The sequence below is a fragment of the Myotis yumanensis genome, unplaced genomic scaffold (genome assembly GCF_028538775.1).
Source record: "Myotis yumanensis isolate MYYU_CA2020_CCGP unplaced genomic scaffold, mMyoYum1.0.hap1 SCAF_11, whole genome shotgun sequence".
NCBI lineage: Eukaryota > Metazoa > Chordata > Mammalia > Chiroptera > Vespertilionidae > Myotis > Myotis yumanensis.
The window spans coordinates 53,464,333-53,483,024 of NW_027223762.1; the positions used below are offsets into that span (position 1 = coordinate 53,464,333).

Below are 18,692 nucleotides of genomic sequence, written 5' to 3' on the forward strand. Positions count from 1 at the left end.
GGCGGAAGCAGCGAGGACAGGAGGGCTTGGTGATCAGCAAGACCCCTGAGACACAAGTGTCTGCATAGGCCAAGCTGTGCGTTTAACTACTCTCTCCTCATTTACTTCGGTGTCTATTCCACCAAAAGCTTGAGGCACTTAGGATAGACAGATTAAATCAGACCATGTGAAGAAAAATCAGGATTAGAAAAGGAGCATTGTGGGTATTATCTAACTCAACTTGGATGCCTACCTGCTACACAGATGCTGGAATTCACACTGCATAGCTAAGAACACTGGGTCTCAAAACAATGAAGTAACTTGCCCAAGGTCACCTTGTTACTGACATTTACGTTTGATTCTAGGTCAGGAACTTCAGCTCTCTCCTCTCTGCAGCGCACTGTCTATCTCTTCTGGTTTCTTCTCCGTGGACTCCCTACCCAGGCAGAGAGCAGGATCACCAGGAGCTCAGACTCTGAAATGACAATGCTGGGTCCAAGCCCCGACTCCACTCCTTACTACTCGCCATGGTAACCTTGCCCGGGTGACCGTCTCCTGTCCTCCACTCCCCCGCTGTGAGATGGGATTAATAACAGAACCTCCATCCCAGGACTGTTCAGAGGGTTAACTGAGTTTACGCTACTAAAGCACTTTAATAACAGTTATTACACAGTACACACTAAACTAGATGCGTTAACAAAACTAGATGTGAACCTGGGCAAGCAGCTTAACCTTCCAGGCCTCATCTGTAAAATGGGGAGAATACAGGGAAATCTCCCAGTCACGATAACTAAATACCACAGGAGAAGCACCTATACATGCTTGGTTATCATGACGCTACCTTAGTTAAAATCACCTCTTTCATCCAAGGCTGGACGTTGCTGGATAATTTAAGCACTCAAATAATCAGTGAAATGAGCATTTAATGGCTCAACAGACTTAGAAAAATAAAAATAAATTTAAGAAAAAATCTTGAAATACAATGTGAAATCATTAAAAAAATGAAATGCAGGAATGACAGATGACACTAAAATAAATTCTTCCCATTCTGTTTTAAGAACACGCACATGACAGCACTGTGGCCTGTTAACCACATGACAGGTGTCCTGGAGTTGGGTGAGTGGGATTCCCCCGACCCCGTGACCTCAGGAACGGAAGAATGCTGTGGGCTCGGGGGCAGACTCCGTTGTATTTTAGGGTGGGTTGCCCCTGATTCTGGTTTTAGAGTGCTAAGTAGTGTTTTCCCCTCTATTTATAGTTTTAATGAACATTTACTTACTATACTTTAGAGATGATTTTAATGTTTAAATGTATGTTTGGACATGTTTTAATTTAAACCACACCAGTGGGATATCTCACCTTGACGCGGTCAGGATCCACATAATGCACTTTTTTTATATCGCATTCTTCAGTAGTATAATTTAACTTGAGGATATAAAGGATCCACACTCCAAACACAAGAAGTATACACCTAGAAAAAAAAATCAATTAGTTATAATGATGCGGTCACGTGACAATCAGGAGTGATCATGGGAAACAAGTGAAAACCTAACCCAAATTCAGTCTGTCTGCTATGCAGTATTGTCTTTACAGTTGACCTCAGGGTGACCCCTTAAGGCACTACTTATTCCCTGAGAAGATAAATTAATCATTTATCTAGACTTTGTTAAGTCCAGGTTACTGAACTTAACAAAACAAAATAAAATCAAGTAATAGATTTTTTATTTTTATTGACAGTGAGGTTCTGGGTAGGTCTCTCTCTCTCTCTCTCTCTCTAATATAATTTTTTATTGATTTCAGAGAGGAAGGGAGAGAGAGATAGAAACATCAATGATGAGAAAGAACCATTGATGGGCTGCCTCATGCATGCCCCCTACTGGGGATAGAGCCTGCAACCGGGGTATGTGCCATGACCTCCTGGTTCATAGTTTGATGCTCAACCACTGAGCCACGCCAGCCAGGCTTGATCGTTGGTTTGTTTTTTTTAAAGGAAGGGGAAAAGGGTGTTAAAAGCAGACCCAGTGTCTACAACCCTGACCCACCGTCCAGTAACTCCTGGTCATGAGTCTGTCTTGCCCACACTGTGAGGAGCATGGGGTGCAGGTCTTGTCTATTCTATTTGCTGCCATGTGGCCCGCACCCAACACAGTGCCAGGCATGTGTAGGCCTCAATAAATATTGGTTAATGACTAAAGGGAGATGGAAAGTGACACAAGTATTTATGGATATACATTTCCTTTTCTCACCTTTTTAAATCTATACCTTCTAAATTAGAAAAGTGAGATGTGAAAGTAGATTTCAGAGCTCTGTTTCCGTATTTAGACATGAAAAAGGGGTAATTTTCAACTTGGTTCGGCTGGTACTATATAAAACTAACAAGTTCCTCCTTTAACAATTCTAACACTTATTAGGATGTAAAAGTGACCTGGCTGAGACACCTGTCATCCTTTTTAGCTTTCAATATTTAATGATATTCAAATGCCTTTAGGGGCCTTTAATTAATCATATTTTAGATTAACTTAAACAGTTAAGGGACAAAGCCCTCTTTTGTTAGATAACGGCAGGAAGAGCCTCGCGCTGTCAGAGCTGCCCTCGTGGGCATCCAAGCTCAGGTGCAGAGCCTGAGGACCCCTGGCTGGGCACTGCCCTCTTACCAAGTGCAGTCTGATGCACGAACCCAGGGCACCCGCACGGACCACTGATGAATGTGCCTTTACATGATCCTTTGACCAAGTGTGATCAAGAATAAGAGTCATCGTTCCCAGTTCTACACAGTTGACCCACATTGGGGGGTCTTTTGGCCCAAGGGCTCATACTTACTTGAAAATGTCTTTTAACAACAAGTTGGGTCTTCGCATCTTGTTCTGAGCTCGGGTGTACCATTGCAGGGAGGGTCTTGAGCAATCGCTTCTCAGTTTCGCGCAGTGATACTCGCTTGGCATCGCTGTGAAGAGGAGGGAAGAGAGCAGGAAAAGGAAAAAGAGGGACCACTTAGGTGAATGATATTTTTAAATAGCTTTTATGTGGACTACTACTCAGTCATAAAAGGCGTGAACTACTGATACATGCAACAACTTGGATGAATCTGGAAAGAATTATGCTGAGCCAAAGACTTAAGAGGTTACATATTATATGATTACATTTATAGAACATTCTTGAAATGACAAAATTATAGAAATGGAGAACAGATTAGTGGTTGTCCCAGGAGTTATGTAAGGAATGGTGGGTATGGCTATAAAAAAGCAACAAGAAGGAACCTTGTGGTGATGAGAATGTTCTGTAACTTGCCTGTATCTTCGTCAGTATCCAGTTGTGATATGTACTATGGTGTTGCAAGATGCTACCATGGGGGAAACTGAGTAAAGATTACACAGCACCTAAAAAAAAAAAAAGACCTAGCCAGTTTGGCTAAGTGGATAGAGCATTGGCCTCCAGACCAAAGGGTACCGGGTTCGATTCCTGTCAAGGGCACATACCTTGGTTGCAGGCTCCTCCCCGGCCCAGCCCGGGCCCTGATTGGGGTTCATGCAGAAGGCAACCAATTGATGTGTTTATCTCACATCGATGTTTCCCTCTGTCTTTCCCTCTCTCTTCTACTCTCCCTAAAAATTAATGGAAAAATATCCTCAAGTGAGGATTAACCAAAAAAAAAAAAAAAAAAAAAAAAGATTACATAGGATCTCACTGTATTATTTCTTATAATTGCATTTGCATCTACAATTATCCCAAAATTAAGTCTAGTTTTTTAAACGAGTCTTTACCTTTTAGAGATACATGTGGAAATATCTATAATAATAAAAGCATAGTATGCTAATTAGACCGGACAGCCAGACGACCTTCTGGACGACCTTCCGGACAAAGCCAAGGCTGCGAGGGTCGAGGGCAGCCACCTCGGCTATGAGGGCTGAGCCCCTTGCACGAATTTCATGTATTGGGCCTCTAGTTTATAGATAAAAGAATAGAAATGAGATTTGCTTCAAAAAAGTCAGGAAGGGAGTAAGTATGTGGTGGGAAACAAATGACACAAGACCAGCCATACACTGTTAACTGTTGAAGCTGGGTGATGGGTGCAGGGCTCATATAAATCTCAATACTCTCATACTTTTAAAAAATCCCTCACCAAAGGACTTTTCTCCCCATTGATCTTTAGAGAGAGAGTGGAAGGGAGGGAGAAGGGGGAGAGAGAAACATCAATGTGAGAGAGACACACAGACTGTTTGCCAGCTGCAGGCACCCCAACGGAGGTACACGCCCTTGATCAGGAATCGAACTGCAACCCTTCAGTCAGTGGGCCAACGCCCTAACCACTGAGAAACCACCTAGAGCTCTTATACTTAAAAAAATTTGTTTTCATCTTCTAGAGGGGAAGAGGGAAGGGGAGGGGGAAAGGGAGGGAGAGGGAGCGGGTTAGTGGAGCAACAAGAGAGAAGGGGCCTGGGTCCCTGGACAATCCCAGCGGCAGAGCCGCCATTCCACCGTGGACTGCCTGCCTCTGGACTGTTACTTGATGGAGAAATAAACTTCTGTCTTGTTTAAGCAGTTGTTAGTTAAATGCAGTGTCAGATCTCAACTAATATAGGCACCTATTGCTATAATAAATTTATACGTCAATTTAAGAAATGTCTTTACTATACTTAGCCTCTCAGCCAGGAGGAAGTTCTATCTCATTATTCACTTCATTTTCCCCATTAGGATTGTGCCATTTTGTTTGGGGGGTAAAAATATCAAACTGACATTCGAGTATTTAATTTAAACAACCTCTCCCTCAACACCAATTCTGTGTAGCACTAGAGTATAAGAATTTTCACAGATATGCATGATTCTACTTGAGCAGTTTCAGAAAAATGGTGCCAAGGACTTCACTAGGAAACCCTTGCTGAAGAATCTACTGAATTCTTAAATGAGCAGTTAGAACAACTGAGGCCCTGGAAGGTTTTCAAACACGGCTACGTTGTGGTTACTGACATACAGGGTCAGCCAAGTGGACCTCCAGGGAACGAGGCTGACAAACCCGTCTCCACTTCTGCCTGTGGTGGTGCTCTTGGCTCTCTACTCTGCCCCTCGAGCTGTAAACCTGTAAATGACATTTCCCAGATCCTCTCTGGCCGGCTGGCTGCTGCTAAGCTGTGATGTGGGACAGACATCCTGGAGGAAGTGTGGAAGACAAGAGGAAAGACGCAGTCTTTCCACGCCCCCGATTTTGGTGGCGCGCCTGCTGGGGCAGCCACAGTAGCGAGCAACAGAGGCTGAACATGTGACTCCAGCAGGGGTGGTGGGCGCCTGGCATCCTAGGTTTCTACTTGACGCAAGTCAAGGCCTGTCCAGGAGTTCTTTGATAAATGCGCGCGTCGGCCCAGGGTGGCAGCAGCTTTTCGATCGGGGCTCACACTTCCTTCTCACTTTGGCGGCTGTAGGCCTGCCAGCGTCTTTGTAATCAACGCCCCGCATGAGAGCCCTCTGTGCCTTAAGTGTCTGTGTGGTTTCTGGTTTCCTGCTGGACATGACTGGTACATCAGGTGATCCTCTTCTGCATTTTCAGGAAGTGACTCGAGCAAGGAAAGGAGGGGCTCTCAGGTGACAGGAGGGTCTACAGTCCTGAACACCCTCCTCTTCTCACCATCACTACCATATAACATGCTCACACAACGCATTCAGATGCTCGGGGAGGGGGGAAAATTGTGGGTTTTGGGGTTTGTTTTGTTTTCCTGATCACACTGGAGAGGATCTCAGGCGAGTGCAGCATCTATAGCCTGACCCCTGGGCTCGGCTCCTCCACCTACCAGCTGGGAAGCGCTAACTCTTGCAGCTCAGTTTCCTCATCTGAGAAATGGGTGTAACATTACCTACCTCAGAGGATTTACTATGGGGAACAGTGGTGGCACATAACCAGCGCTTCCTATGTGGTGGCTGTTGCTATTATTATTGTACGGAAAGGGAAGTTATGGGCAGCGCCCAGCTCTGTTTCTGACAACACATCTGACAGGGCTTGAAGGCACTTGCCGTCCTGCAGCTACCCTCAGTGCTAGCCACAGGCGTGGCTCTAGCCCTATGGCAGAGTCCTCTCTCCAGTCATCCCATTTCCTTTCCTGGATGTCTCTGCAGCAGCATCCTCCGCAAGCCGCTCATGCACTCAGCCTAGGTCAGGTCTCAGTCAGTAGCCTCTCTCCCCACTAACCCCTTGGTAAACATTTGGCTTCCGTCACCCGCCTCTTCTCCCCAGTGTCAACGCTGACGGCCTGAGTCTTGTCCTCCTTCATGCAGTCTGCACACCACGCCTGGGATGCCTGGGACCACACTTCCTTCACAACCTACAATCTGCGACTCCCACATGCACATCTTATGACTACAGGGCCCAGTTTCCACCCTCAGCACAATGTTCTCTTTGTCCCACACTATTCACTAAAGATTTGATCATTTGCCTTTCCCGCTCCTCCTCCAGGGAGTGCACCCCCAAATCCATATCTCTATGCAGAGCCCTCACCCCAGCTCAGACCTGTGTATCTATCGCCCTGCCTACTATCTTCATCTCAGATGCTATTACCAGGCAGCACCTGGCATCTTCCTCTATCCCTCGCTCCACCTTCCCCTCAGCCATCCAAGCCGAAAACCTGCAGGCTAACCCCAGCCTTCCTTCTTTCATCCCCAGCCCCAGTTAATCCCCAGGGCTTCTCAATCATACCTTCTTGAACTCCCCATGCCCACTGACATTCCCCTAGTGGAGGTCACGTACCTCGCTCCCCATCTCAATGTTGTCCCCTCAAAGCTGTCTTTCTGAAATATATTATCCAGTTGGTAGTTTCCAGCTCATCTCAGGTCCTAGGACTCCAGGTGACAAACTTGTCTGTCACACTCTAGCCACAAAGTACTGTTGGAATCCTGCACGTGCCCGAGTATGGCCTCAGTGCCTTTGCACATGATCTGCAACCCCAGGGGGCATCCCTGCAACAATCTGCCTGGCGAACTACTTTTCATCCTTAAACACTCTCCTCTGTGAAGACCATTTTTAAATACCACAGATGTCGCCGGGCAGTCGCTATCTGTGCACCACAGTGAACTGGATTTTCTGTTAACGTTTTAGGTCTCCTCTGTCTTTCCACCAGCACCTGGTGGCTGAGCTGCCAGGCCAGAACGCTGTTCGTCTTTGGATCTCCAACGTCTAGGACGGGGTGTGGCACATATCAGACCCTTAAGAAACATCCCACATTGAACGGAATGTGTATTGCACGCCTATGGCCTGACATCAGATAGGCTATACCCTCCCCACCCCCAGTCCCCAAAGTGTATTTTCTCAATTATATTTAATATTACAACTGAAATTGAATGTTAAGGGAAATTATAATAGCAGAGAATAAAGCATGTGCTCTACTGAAACATCTAAAGTACCCAGCAAGAAAGCAAATTATGGTACAAACCATATGGAATATGCCGCAGTCCCTAAAGCCTGGCTGCACCAAGCTAGCATCTCAGGAATCATACATTTGAGCCTCCTCCACTCAGACTGCCAGGGTGAGAGCCTCCACACCATTGCTTCACTAACCATCTTTATGCAGAAGAGACCTGGGGTTCAGGATAACATATTTCCACTTGCACATAAAAATGTAACCGATTCTTCTTAGATGCTTGCATGCCTGAAGAAGACAATTCTTGTCAAGGGCCCGATGAAGAACGGTAAGGGCAAGGCCCCAGCTTCCAGTCCATGTGCAGCACTAGCACTAACATTTTCAAAATTAAGAATTAACTATTCAAGGCCCGACCGGTGTGGCTCAGTGGTTGATTATCAACCTATGAACCAGGAGGTTCGATTCCGGTCAGAGTACATGCCTGGGTTGTGGGCTCAATTCCCAGTGCGGGGGAGGGGTGTGCAGGAGGCAGTCAATCAGTGATTCTCATCACTGACATTTCTATTTCTCTCTCCCTCTCCCTTTCTCTCTGAAATAAATAATATATTTTAACACACAAAAAAGAATTAACCATTCAAGGCAAGAGTAGAGTAGACACCACAAAGTAGTTCATGATGAACTGCCAAATTTACTGTACACACCTTTACTAGTGTGTAGGCAGGCATTACACTTGGGGGGAGGAATAAGCCTACACATGGTATCACTGAGCCTTAAAAACAATTACTTCATTGGCTTGCTAGCTGCATTTTACCTGCCAAAGGCCACACACGAGTAAAGAGCTGAGAATTCCAACCCACAGCCATCCACCTCCAAGGCCACGCCCTTCCACCTGTGGGTGCTTAGGAAAGGTAGGTCTTAGAACAGGTGGATATACATATATGTGAAGGGTTTTTTGTTTGTTTTGCTTTTAATAATGAAGGCATGCCAAGGTACAGATCATTAGAAACAAAAATGTGAAGTTGAGAAAACAGTGGCTGGGTAACTCTTTGTTGTAGGACAGTGATGGCGAACCTTTTGAGCTCGGTGTGTCAGCATTTTGAAAAACCCTAACTTAACTCTGGTGCCGTGTCACATATAGAAATTTTTTGATATTTGCAACCATAGTAAAACAAAGACTTATATTTTTGATATTCATTCTATATATTTAAATGCCATTTAACAAAGAAAAATCAACCAAAAAAATGAGTTCGTGTGTCACCTCTGACACGCATGTCATAGGTTCGCCATCACTGTTGTAGGAGGTTATCTGTGCATTATAGGATGTTTAGCAACATCCCTGACCTCTATCCACAACATACCACTAGAATCTCTGGTCCTCCCCATTTCTCCCAGTTGTGACAACCAAAAATGTTTCCAGATATTGACAAATGTCCCCTAGGGGGAAAAATCACCCTGACTTGACCCACTGGGATAAAGTCATCTATATATATAAAAGGCTAATAAACAAAGTGTCCCCTTGGGAGTTTGACCAGGAGACTGGGAGTTCGATAGATCACTATGATGTGCGCTGACCACCAGGGGGACGAAGAAGGCCCTGGCTGGCAGAAGGCCCCAGCCAGCAGCCGGAAGGCCCCAATCAGCCCTGATCGCCAGCCAGGCCTAGGGACCCTACCTATGCATGAATTTCATGCACTGAGCCTCTAGTTGTATATATATTAAAATCCCAACATTGCCGTATTTTTAAAGTAGTGAAAGTGTAAAAAATAACAAAAACAGAGCCACTTTAAAAATGGAGTCAGAGCTGCCATCCCAGAGAAACTGCCTCAAACCTTAGAATGTTGACGAAACCGGTTTGGCTCAGTGGATAGAGCGTCAGCCTGCGGACTGAGAGGTCCCGGGTTCGATTCCGGTCAAGGGCATGTACCTGGGTTGCGGGCACATCCCCAGTGGGGGATGTGCAAGAGGCAGCTGTTTCTCTCTCATCGACGTTTCTAACTCTCTCTATCTCTCTCCCTTCCTCTCTGTGAAAAATCAATAAAATATATTTAAAAAAACACACAAAACCTTAGAATGTTAAAACTGGGCAAAATAACCTTCAGACTGGGCCTAAAGCAGCACAGTATTCCAAACTACTATTTTGACTAAAGGATTGAAGATCAAAGACATTCTTTAGAATTAGCATCACTATCTACACCTACAGAAATTCCTTCTTTCTATTCTTTTAATTATTCCCCTTCTCTTTCTCATAAATACCTCTGGCCAGTCACCTAATCAAAACACTATTTGGGTTTCTGCCGGAATCAGCACTTCGGGAGTGAGTAGCTATTCCTATGGATCTCAATCAACGCTTGTTGCCTCTCATTTTGGCCTTCTGCTTACAGGTTACCAAAGGTAATTAAACTTAATGCAAAAATTGAAAACCAAAGACTGTGGGTTAAAACGTGTGATATCTGAGCTTCAGTATCCACCTAATCAGAAGCCAAGAGACACGCACAGGCCTGCATTCACACGCCACCTGGCAGGGAGAGTTCACAGGTGTGCAGGCGGTGGAAGGACAACGTTCCTGGATCCATGCAACTCAAGCAGAGCCCCTTAATCCCCTTCCACTTCCACCACCTACGGGGGAGTGGGGCACTATTTCTCCCTGTTGCCACTGTTTCACTCGTCTTTTAAGATTGTGGGATTTCACCCATGATATCAAGTGCTGGCCAGAGAACTGGCTGAGACCACACCCAGTCAGTTCTGGTACCTTATAGTACTTATTCACGCACCAATGCCTCCACAGCGGTCTCAGTGATCCTCCAGTCTGACCACACACAAGAACCACTGGAGGAGGCTGTGATGTATTCAGATTCCCAGACCTCATCCTCAGAATCTTCTCATCCTCAGAATCTTCTCATCCTCAGAATTTCAGGTAAGGACACGAAATGAGCAATGTAAGCAAGTTTCCCCAGGGTTATGTGGGTGCAGCCCTTTGAGTAACTCTAGTCTCCAGCCAGCTTCTCACAGCTGTACTTACAACAGATTTTAGCCTAAAGACTTTCAGATCCTACATACCAGGCAACATTATGAGGACCTGTTTCCTGCAACTAAAAATAAGAGTGTTGCTCTGAGAATGCACAGTCTACATTCCACTAATTTTGGCCACCAACCAAGATGCAAGCACTTCAATGATTCTGAGGTATGCTGTTCAATTTACTTCTAATCAACCAGTATTCCTCTAATGTTGAGAATACATCATTACTAACATTCAGCTGCCTGCTTTTTACATGTTTGAAAGTGTTAAGGCACCCTGACCGGTGTGGCTCAGTTGGTGGGAGTGTCATCCCGTGTAGCAGAAGGTCACGAGTTTGATACCTGGTCAGGGTATGTACAAGAAGCAACTGATAGATGTATCTCTCTCACATCGATGTTTCTCTCTCCCTTCCTCCCTAAAATCTTTTTTTTAAGTGTGAAGACAATTAATCCTGAGTCCTCAGAATAAAATACATTCTCCAAAACGAGATCACGCCCAGAACTATAGATGGTATTGCTAAGATTTCACTGAAGTGGCAAAGATGTTAAGATGGCAGCAACCCTTGCAGGGTCAAATCCAGAGCCATCTCCCCTCCCCACCTTTCTTAAACACTCTTCCTCCTCACTGCACTTCAGCCTAGCAGGCTTCCTACTGCTCCTCACACCAACATCCCCCCTTCCCCATCTCAGGCCTCCACCTGTTTCCTCTGCCTCCCTCAGCATTTTTATTTTGGTCTTTGTTGAAGTCACCTTCCTTGACCACCCTCTGTAAAACAGCCCCCCACCCCGCAAGCCCTGTTAGTCACGTCCCTTGTTTACTTCTGAGCACTCACTGCTACTCATACATATCTGCCTACTGTCTGTTCTCCCCACTAGAAAATTCCTAGAGAAGGGACCTAGAACAGCGCCTACCACGTAAAAAGCACTTAAGAAATACTTGTTGAAGGAATGAACTGAAGAATGACTAAATGAATGGATGCACTGCCCAGTGGCCTGCACCTAGATCCCCACAAAAAAGCTAATCCAAATTCAGTACGGTCCTAACAAGAGGCAGACGTGAAGACGGAACCTTTCTAGGGGTGCAGATATCACAACTACTGGGTGTGTATGGAGTGTCTACAGTATGCCCGGCACATGGAGAACGGGGATATGGATCCTTTTTCAAACAAGAATCACTGTGTGTATGTTGAGGAAGGAGATAAATGAAATCAAATAACTGTCCCTCCCACCACCACGGGGGTGGGAGGGGGCGCAACAGAACAACTGGATCCACTGTTATTTTCTTTTCTTTTTTTCCAATTTATTGATTTAGAAAGAGAGAGGAAGGGAGGGAGGGAGGAGGGAGAGAGAAACACTGATTTGTTGTTTCATTTATTTATGTATTCACTGATTACTCCTTGTATTGAAGGGGAAAATAAGACATTTGGGGGGCTAGCCATCTGAATCTGCGCCAGTAACCTGCCTTCTGACGTACACCCTTGCTTGCCAATAAACTCCATTCAAATTCCCTTCTTATCTGTGATGCCTGTCCTGCCCTGCAGAACCTGTTTCCTGGAATACTCCCATCTTACAGAGGCCATAAACCATGAACCATATACAGTCCCCGGAGGGACCGGTGCCAGTGCTGGCAAGCCTCTGGGTGTGGTCTCACTTCCCAACTCACGGGGGGGGGGGGGGGGGGGGGGGGGGTGTGTGCAAAGCTCACAAAGGATCCAGAAGCCTGATCCATATTTTGGGGACAAAGGAACTAAGAGTATAAAGGGAAAGCTTCGTGCATATCCATCACCCAGGATTTGGAGACTGACTCCCTTGAGTCATGGCACTAGCACAGTCTGCAATAAAGGCAACTTTGCTGAATTTTCTCTGAGTGCCCAGCTGACTTAATTCTCCCTCGCTGCCTGGCAGCTTATCTGCAATAGTAGGTGCTCTTGAAACCAAAATGTGGGGTGTTTTGAGTCAGAATTTGTTGTCTTGAAAAACCAAAGAATGGATTTGAGGACAAAAATGGTTAGCGGGAGCAAAGTTTACTGATAGAAGCCAATCCTGGAAAAGGTGCGGCTGGGGTTCCAGGAGCAGCCGGCGTCCAGAGCTTCAGTTCCATGTTATAGTAGAGTGTAGTTCAGCATCCAAGTGGATTAAAGCGTATTAGTCCATGTGTAGAGTCCCACATGGCCATCAGCCATGTGGGCACAGGGGAGCCTGGAACCTAGCACACTAGGGAGAGAAAGCATGCGCTTTTTTATATATATGCTTGCTAGCCTTTGATTGGTTCTTTCCAAGAATTCTGCCTTAATAACATCACGCCTCACTGCCTCGTGCTTGGTTAGCTGCAAGCTGCTTGTGTTAGCAACACTCATACATTGTTAAAGTCCACAGCTTCCAGGCACACCTTCTTTCCCCGCCCAGATGGGTTGCCTCAGTAACTTCCACCAGCTGAGTTCCCTGGTTCTACTTCCACCTCCCATGGCCCCAACCCTGTCTCCCTAGCTTCCTTCTGTTTCCTCACCTGGACCAGAAATGGAACCCACAACCTCAGCAAATCAGGATGACGCTCTAATCAAGTGACCTACCCATCCAGGGCGTAAGCGATGGATGTGGACAAGAGGGGGTGAGGGTGAGGGCAGGATTGGAGGATGAGGGGATATTGGGGGGATAAGGACATATCTGTAATATCTTAATCAATAAAGGGGGAAAAAATGAAAAAAAAAACCTCCGACAAATAAATAAATAAATAAAGGTAGGTAGGTCTCTATTGAATGAAAAAAAAAAGAGAGAGAAAGAGAGAGAGAGAAAGAGAGAGAGAGAGAGGTAAAATACTCAACTGTCCCGCTGTTGGCTATTTGACCAGGGCCAAGTCACCTTTGAGGATGTTTGCTAATTTGTAAAGAGCAGGGTTGGGTGAGAACACTTTTATTGCCCCTTCCTCCACTGAAATCGAGTCTCACCTACCTACTTTTCAAAGAACAGGAAACATAAAACTTAGCTTATGCTAACACTTTATGGTCATTTAGGAGTCAGAAACAGGAAGCTGGAATAAGGAGAAGATAGATTTGAAACGATAAAAGGGAAGACACAAGAGAGGAGAGAATGGAGGGGCAGGATGTGAAGGACAGGACTTTCTGAACAAGAACTGGAAGGGAAAGAGAAAGGAGGAACAGAAACTTTGCCACCGTTCTTACCATATTCTGGGTGTTCCCTGGGGTGACAAGTTCAGAGGAACTCATCTTTGCAAATTCAGATAAGCAGACCCACCCACAACCAACCTCAGCCCCCAGCTTACAGCTACCCTCCTGACTCCAAGAACTGTCCCTGCCACCCCGACCCCATAGGAGAGATTTCAGCCAGAGCACAGAAGGTTGCCCTCACCTGAATAAAAATGAACTGGAAGCTGGAAAGGGACCCACCCTGCCGCGCCTCCACCCCCTCCTCCACCCCCCCGCTTCCCATGCAGAACATACTACCTGCAGGATTTCTACCAAAACATGTAATAGGGGGCCATTTTTAACTGGCCAATGCCAAGCTCTGGGTAAAACGCACCCTCTGAGGCCCTGGGCCGTATTTGCTGGCAAGGGCTTTTCCAAAGCACCTTGGTGTGGACGAATAAAAGGGGTTCTTTAGAAAGTAACCTCAAAGGTGATCTGATCATAAATTCCTCACTGGGCAGGTCATGGTGGTTAGTCACACCCCAGGCCTGTAAGTTCTTCAGCGAAAGGTTTCAAGCCAACCCAGCCATTGTTCCTGTGCGTCTAGGTTAACACACCTTAGAAATATCGAAAGTAATAAACCCTTTAAGGGGGTGTTAACCCTCAAGAGAGCATATAACTTTGTTAACTATCCTATAATCCAATCCCTGCCTTGCTTTCTCCAAGTGTCCTTATGTTTCCTCCTTAATTTCAAATGCATAAAAGAAGCTGCAAAACTGTTATTCTCCAGCGCATTTGAGATCTTGCTTCCTGGCGTGCACTGTCAGTTTGGCTCAAGTAAACTCATAAAAACTCTCTACAGGTCTGGACGCTCCTTGCCTTGACACTGGTGAACTACAATGAATTCATGCAAGCGCACCCTCAGCTGCAACTAAATGTATTTCAAAGTCACATGCTGCCTGGGAAGCCACTCTCACAGGACAGTTGTAGGGCTCGTCTAAACCCGGTCAATGTGTGGCTCAGAGATGGCTGACCAGGTACCTGAGAACAATCAGCAGGAGTGGTCTTGAACAGCAGCCACCACCGCCACAGGCAGCTGAAGAAAGAAAACTTCCCGGCAGCTGAAGCCACACTGTCAGTGGTTGCCCACCCTGCTTTCTGCCGATGCCAGAGGAAGCAGAGCTCGTTCTGGAGAGAGCTCGGGTTGTGGGAAATGACTTCAGAACTGACCACCGGAAGGGCGGGCACTGAGAGGCCCCACCGAGGCCCTGATGCTAGACTGGCTGCAGCACCATGAGCCGGAGGCTTCTGAGTTTTTAAACTTCATTTTTTGACAAAATCTCACACTTATGGAAAGATTGCAAGAAGAGTACAAAGAATTCCTTTATACCCTTTACCCAGATTCCCCAACTGTTAACAATCATCACATTTGCCCTGTTACCATGTTCTATATACACTGAGTGGCCCCATTATTATGACCACCTGACGTTTGTAGGCAAATTAGCTATAATTTCGCGCTGAAGTTGCTAGAGGGCCAGACCGTTATAAATAGGGAAGCAGGTTGTTTACCAAAACAGTAGAAGTGATTTAATTCTGAAGATATGGGTAAACAACGCAATTTAACAGCCTTTGAACGTGGGTTATATTTGAACATGAGTGGGCAGATTATTATGACTACCTGATGTTTGTAGGCAAATTAGCCGTACACTGCATCGTATGGGATATGAAAGCCAAAGGCCTGTTTGAACACCTTTGCTGTCTGCAGTTACCAAGATAAAACATCTCCAATTCGCACAGGAACACAAGGATTGGACAGTCGAGCATTAGAAAAAAGTCATGTGGTCGGATGAATCACGTTTCCAGTTGCATCATGCAGGTGGCAGAGTGAGAATTTGGCAGAAACAACATGAAAGCATGCACCCCACATGCATGAGTACAACTCTTCAAGCTGGTGGGGGCAGTGTTATGGTTTGGGGCATGTTTTCCTGGCATGATTTGGGCCCTTTGATTTGTGTGGAACAATGTCTGAATAGCACAACAAACCTAAGTATCGTTGCTGATTAAGTTCATCCTATCATGTTGATGGCTTATTCCAATGGAGATGGCTTCTTCCAACAAGACAATGTGCCATGTCACTGTGCTCGTATTGTGCAGGAGTGGCTTCAACAACATGAGGGAGACTTTACCTTGCTTAGGTGGCCCCCACAATCACCAGATCTCAATCCAATTGAGCATTTGTGGGATGAAGTTAAAAGAGCCATCAGGCAGCTGGTTCCACAACCATCAAGTCTCACAGAACTGGACAGTGCTATTCATCAGGCATGGTGTCAGATGCCTCGCATCACCTTTCAACATCTTGTGAAGTCAATGCCAAGAAGAATCGCCGCAGTATTGAAGGCAAAAGGTGGCCCAATGAAGTACTGGTGGGGTGGTCATACTAATCTGGCCACTCATGTTCAAATAGAACCCACGTTCAAAGGCTGTTAAATCTCGTTGTTTACCCATATCTTCAGAAATAAATCACTTCTACTGTCGTGGTAAACAACCTGCTTCCCTATTTATAATGGTCTGGCCCTCTAGCAACTTCAGCGCGAAATTATAGCTAATTTGCCTACAAACGTCAGGTGGTCATAATAATCTAGCCACTCAGTGTATAACCCACATATTACTTTATTTTTTAAACATATTTTTATTAATTTTGAGAGAGAGGAAGGAAGAGGGATAGAGAGATAGAAACATTGATGACAGAGGAATATCATCCATCAGCTGCCTCCTGCACGCCCCCTACTGGGGATCCAGCTCGCAATGCCAGCATATGCTCTGACCAGGAATGGAACGAACAACCCTTAGGTTTCTGGGTCGACGCTCAACTGCTGAGCCACACCAGCCAGGTCACATATTCCTTTTCTAACCATTTGAAAGTAAGCCAAAGACATGATATTTACACCTAAGTATTTTAGCCTTCCCTTACACAATAACCACAGGCTATCATTATAGATACAAATCGGGAAATTACTTCTTCAGTAGTGTTATCTACTCTAAAGACCTTACAGAAATTTCCCTCGTAGTCCCGCAAATGGCCTGTGAGCGAAAGCAGGGTCACATGTGGCATTCAGCTGTCATATCTTTTCAGCTTCCTTTCATCTGAAACAGTTACTTATCTTCCATGACCTTGGCATTTTTTGAAAAGTACAAGCCAATTGTTCTGTGGAATGTCCCTACTTTGAGGTTTGTCTGTTTCTTTTTTTCTTTTTCTTTTTTAAAAAATATATTTTATTGAATTTTTTACAGAGAGGAAGGGAGAGGGATAGAGAGTTAGAAACATCGATGAGAGAGAAACATTGATCAGCTGCCTCCTGCACACCCCCTACTGGGGATGTGCCCGCAACCAACGTACATGCCCTTGACGGGAATCGAACCTGGGACCCTTCAGTCCGCAGGCCGACGCTCTATCCACTGAGCCACACCGGTCAGGGCGAGGTTTGTCTGTTTCATCACGATCGGATTCGAGTTGCCCATTTGGGGCAGAAATATCACAGAAGTGATTCTGTGACCTTCTTCGTGCATTTTTCCCAAAGACACGTGATGTTGATCTGGTCTTAAATTTGACCGATTGGTTAAAGTGGTGTAAGGCAGGTTTCTGCACTGTCAAGTTACAATTTTCCCTTTGTAATTAATAAGTAACTTGCTGGGAGATGCTTAGAGACTAAGCAAATATCCGGCTCCTCACCAAACCTACTTGTTTTACCACCCGCTGGTGGATTCTTGCCTGGATAAGGATAAAATTCTGTGTGAGGTCAAACAAGGTCAAACTTCAGGGGGGGAAACAGGAATGGTCCCAGTGGTAGCTGATGAGCATGCGAGACTCCTCTATCTACTTAATTCAAATAACTCCAGGTTGTGTCCACTGTTAGCTATTAAGAAAAAACACCATCTCTGGATTTGCTCGAGAGCAACCACGAATATGCCAGTTGCTCTCACGGTGAGCCATGCCTGCTGGGAACTCAGCCCTTCAGTTCACAAAGTGCCCAGTGGCTGCAAAAAGGGCCACCTGAGCGCTAACCATCCTTGCACTGAAGCCCACGTCTCCAGGGGCAACGCTGAGGGCCCAGCTCCGTGATTCCTGGCCCACCGCGGCAGGGCACGGGGAGCTGTATTTCAAAACAAAACCTCCAACTCTCCACCACCTTATGCTGAGGCACAACCCAGTTTGGGAACTCTGATTTCGCTTATTCGAGAAACGTTTTTTAAAACTCTGTTATCACAAAGCCAGAAATTATGTAGAAGCAGAGAGAACACTTTGAAATCACATACTGGTTGTTAGACTGCAGCCCAGTGATGTCCAGTTGGCATTCCAGTCTGTATTCTAGGGTCTTTCCTCCTTGCACATGCATACTTTATCAGGATGGAGAGCATGCTGTCCCACCAGCCTTCTTCAGGCAGGTCTGCACCGGACAATGAAGGAAAAGGATTTGAGTGCCTCAATTCTTCCAGGGATGGTCTGAATTTAAATTCATTCCAGAGGCAGAGGAGAGAAGTTATTCATAACATGCAATGGCTGCCGTAGAGTATCAGGGCTAAATTCTCTAGTAGAACCCAACTCTACAAGGGCTGGTCTGTACTGTTGTGTAATTTGTTGTTTACCTAGTAATCCATTAAATAAGCATTTAACGATCACTTTCCACACACAGGCCCTGGGAGTATAAAGATAAACAAGACAAGGCTCCCTTCCTCTATACATGAAGAATCCAGGCAGGGAGAGTAAAAAGCACCTAAAAACCCCAAATATTGGCTAACACTGTGCTAGAGGAGCGGCGGTGCTCCTGGGATGCCCTGGGCAAGGACCCACTAGCTCCAGCTCAGGAAACCAGGGAGGCTTTGCTGGGGTGATGTGTAAAAGGGTCCTTGAGGGACCAAAATAGAAGAGGCATTCCTGATGGTAGGAAGGGCATGCCCAATGCCCAGAGAGGTGTGCTCAGGCCAGATCACAGGGAGATGCAACTAAGAAGGAACCCGGCCCTCCAAACTGGCCCCAAAGGAGGCCCGGGCGGCCGTAAGTGGTAAGCTCAGCCTAGGACAAAGGTGACCAAGGGAGAGGGTGGGCAAGGGGCTGCTGAGATCACTGCAGCCAGAGGGGAGGGGGAGCTGAGCCAGAGCAGGGACAGCAAGAAGGGGTACAGGAGACGTGCAAGAAGATGCCGCAGGACTTGGTGAC

General features: G+C 46.0%; 1 protein-coding gene across 3 annotated transcripts in view; it reads right to left on the reverse strand.

Moving 5' to 3' along the window:
• The window catches only part of ST3GAL5 (ST3 beta-galactoside alpha-2,3-sialyltransferase 5), a 43,806-nt gene that overhangs the window by 18,546 nt on the left and 6,568 nt on the right, over window positions 1–18,692 (reverse strand). Inside the window, exons 1-3 of one of the 3 annotated variants that reach the window (XM_070429629.1) lie at window positions 17,792–17,854; window positions 2,800–2,923; window positions 1,339–1,450 (exon numbers count right to left, since the gene is read on the reverse strand). In XM_070429629.1, the coding sequence (XP_070285730.1) occupies window positions 1,339–1,450; window positions 2,800–2,921 (234 nt within the window). In that variant the 5' untranslated portion in view covers window positions 2,922–2,923; window positions 17,792–17,854. Of the gene's footprint in view, window positions 1–1,338; window positions 1,451–2,799; window positions 2,924–3,267; window positions 3,357–17,791; window positions 17,855–18,692 lie in introns of those variants that run through there. The other 2 variants (XM_070429628.1, XM_070429627.1) reach the window with 2 other exon arrangements.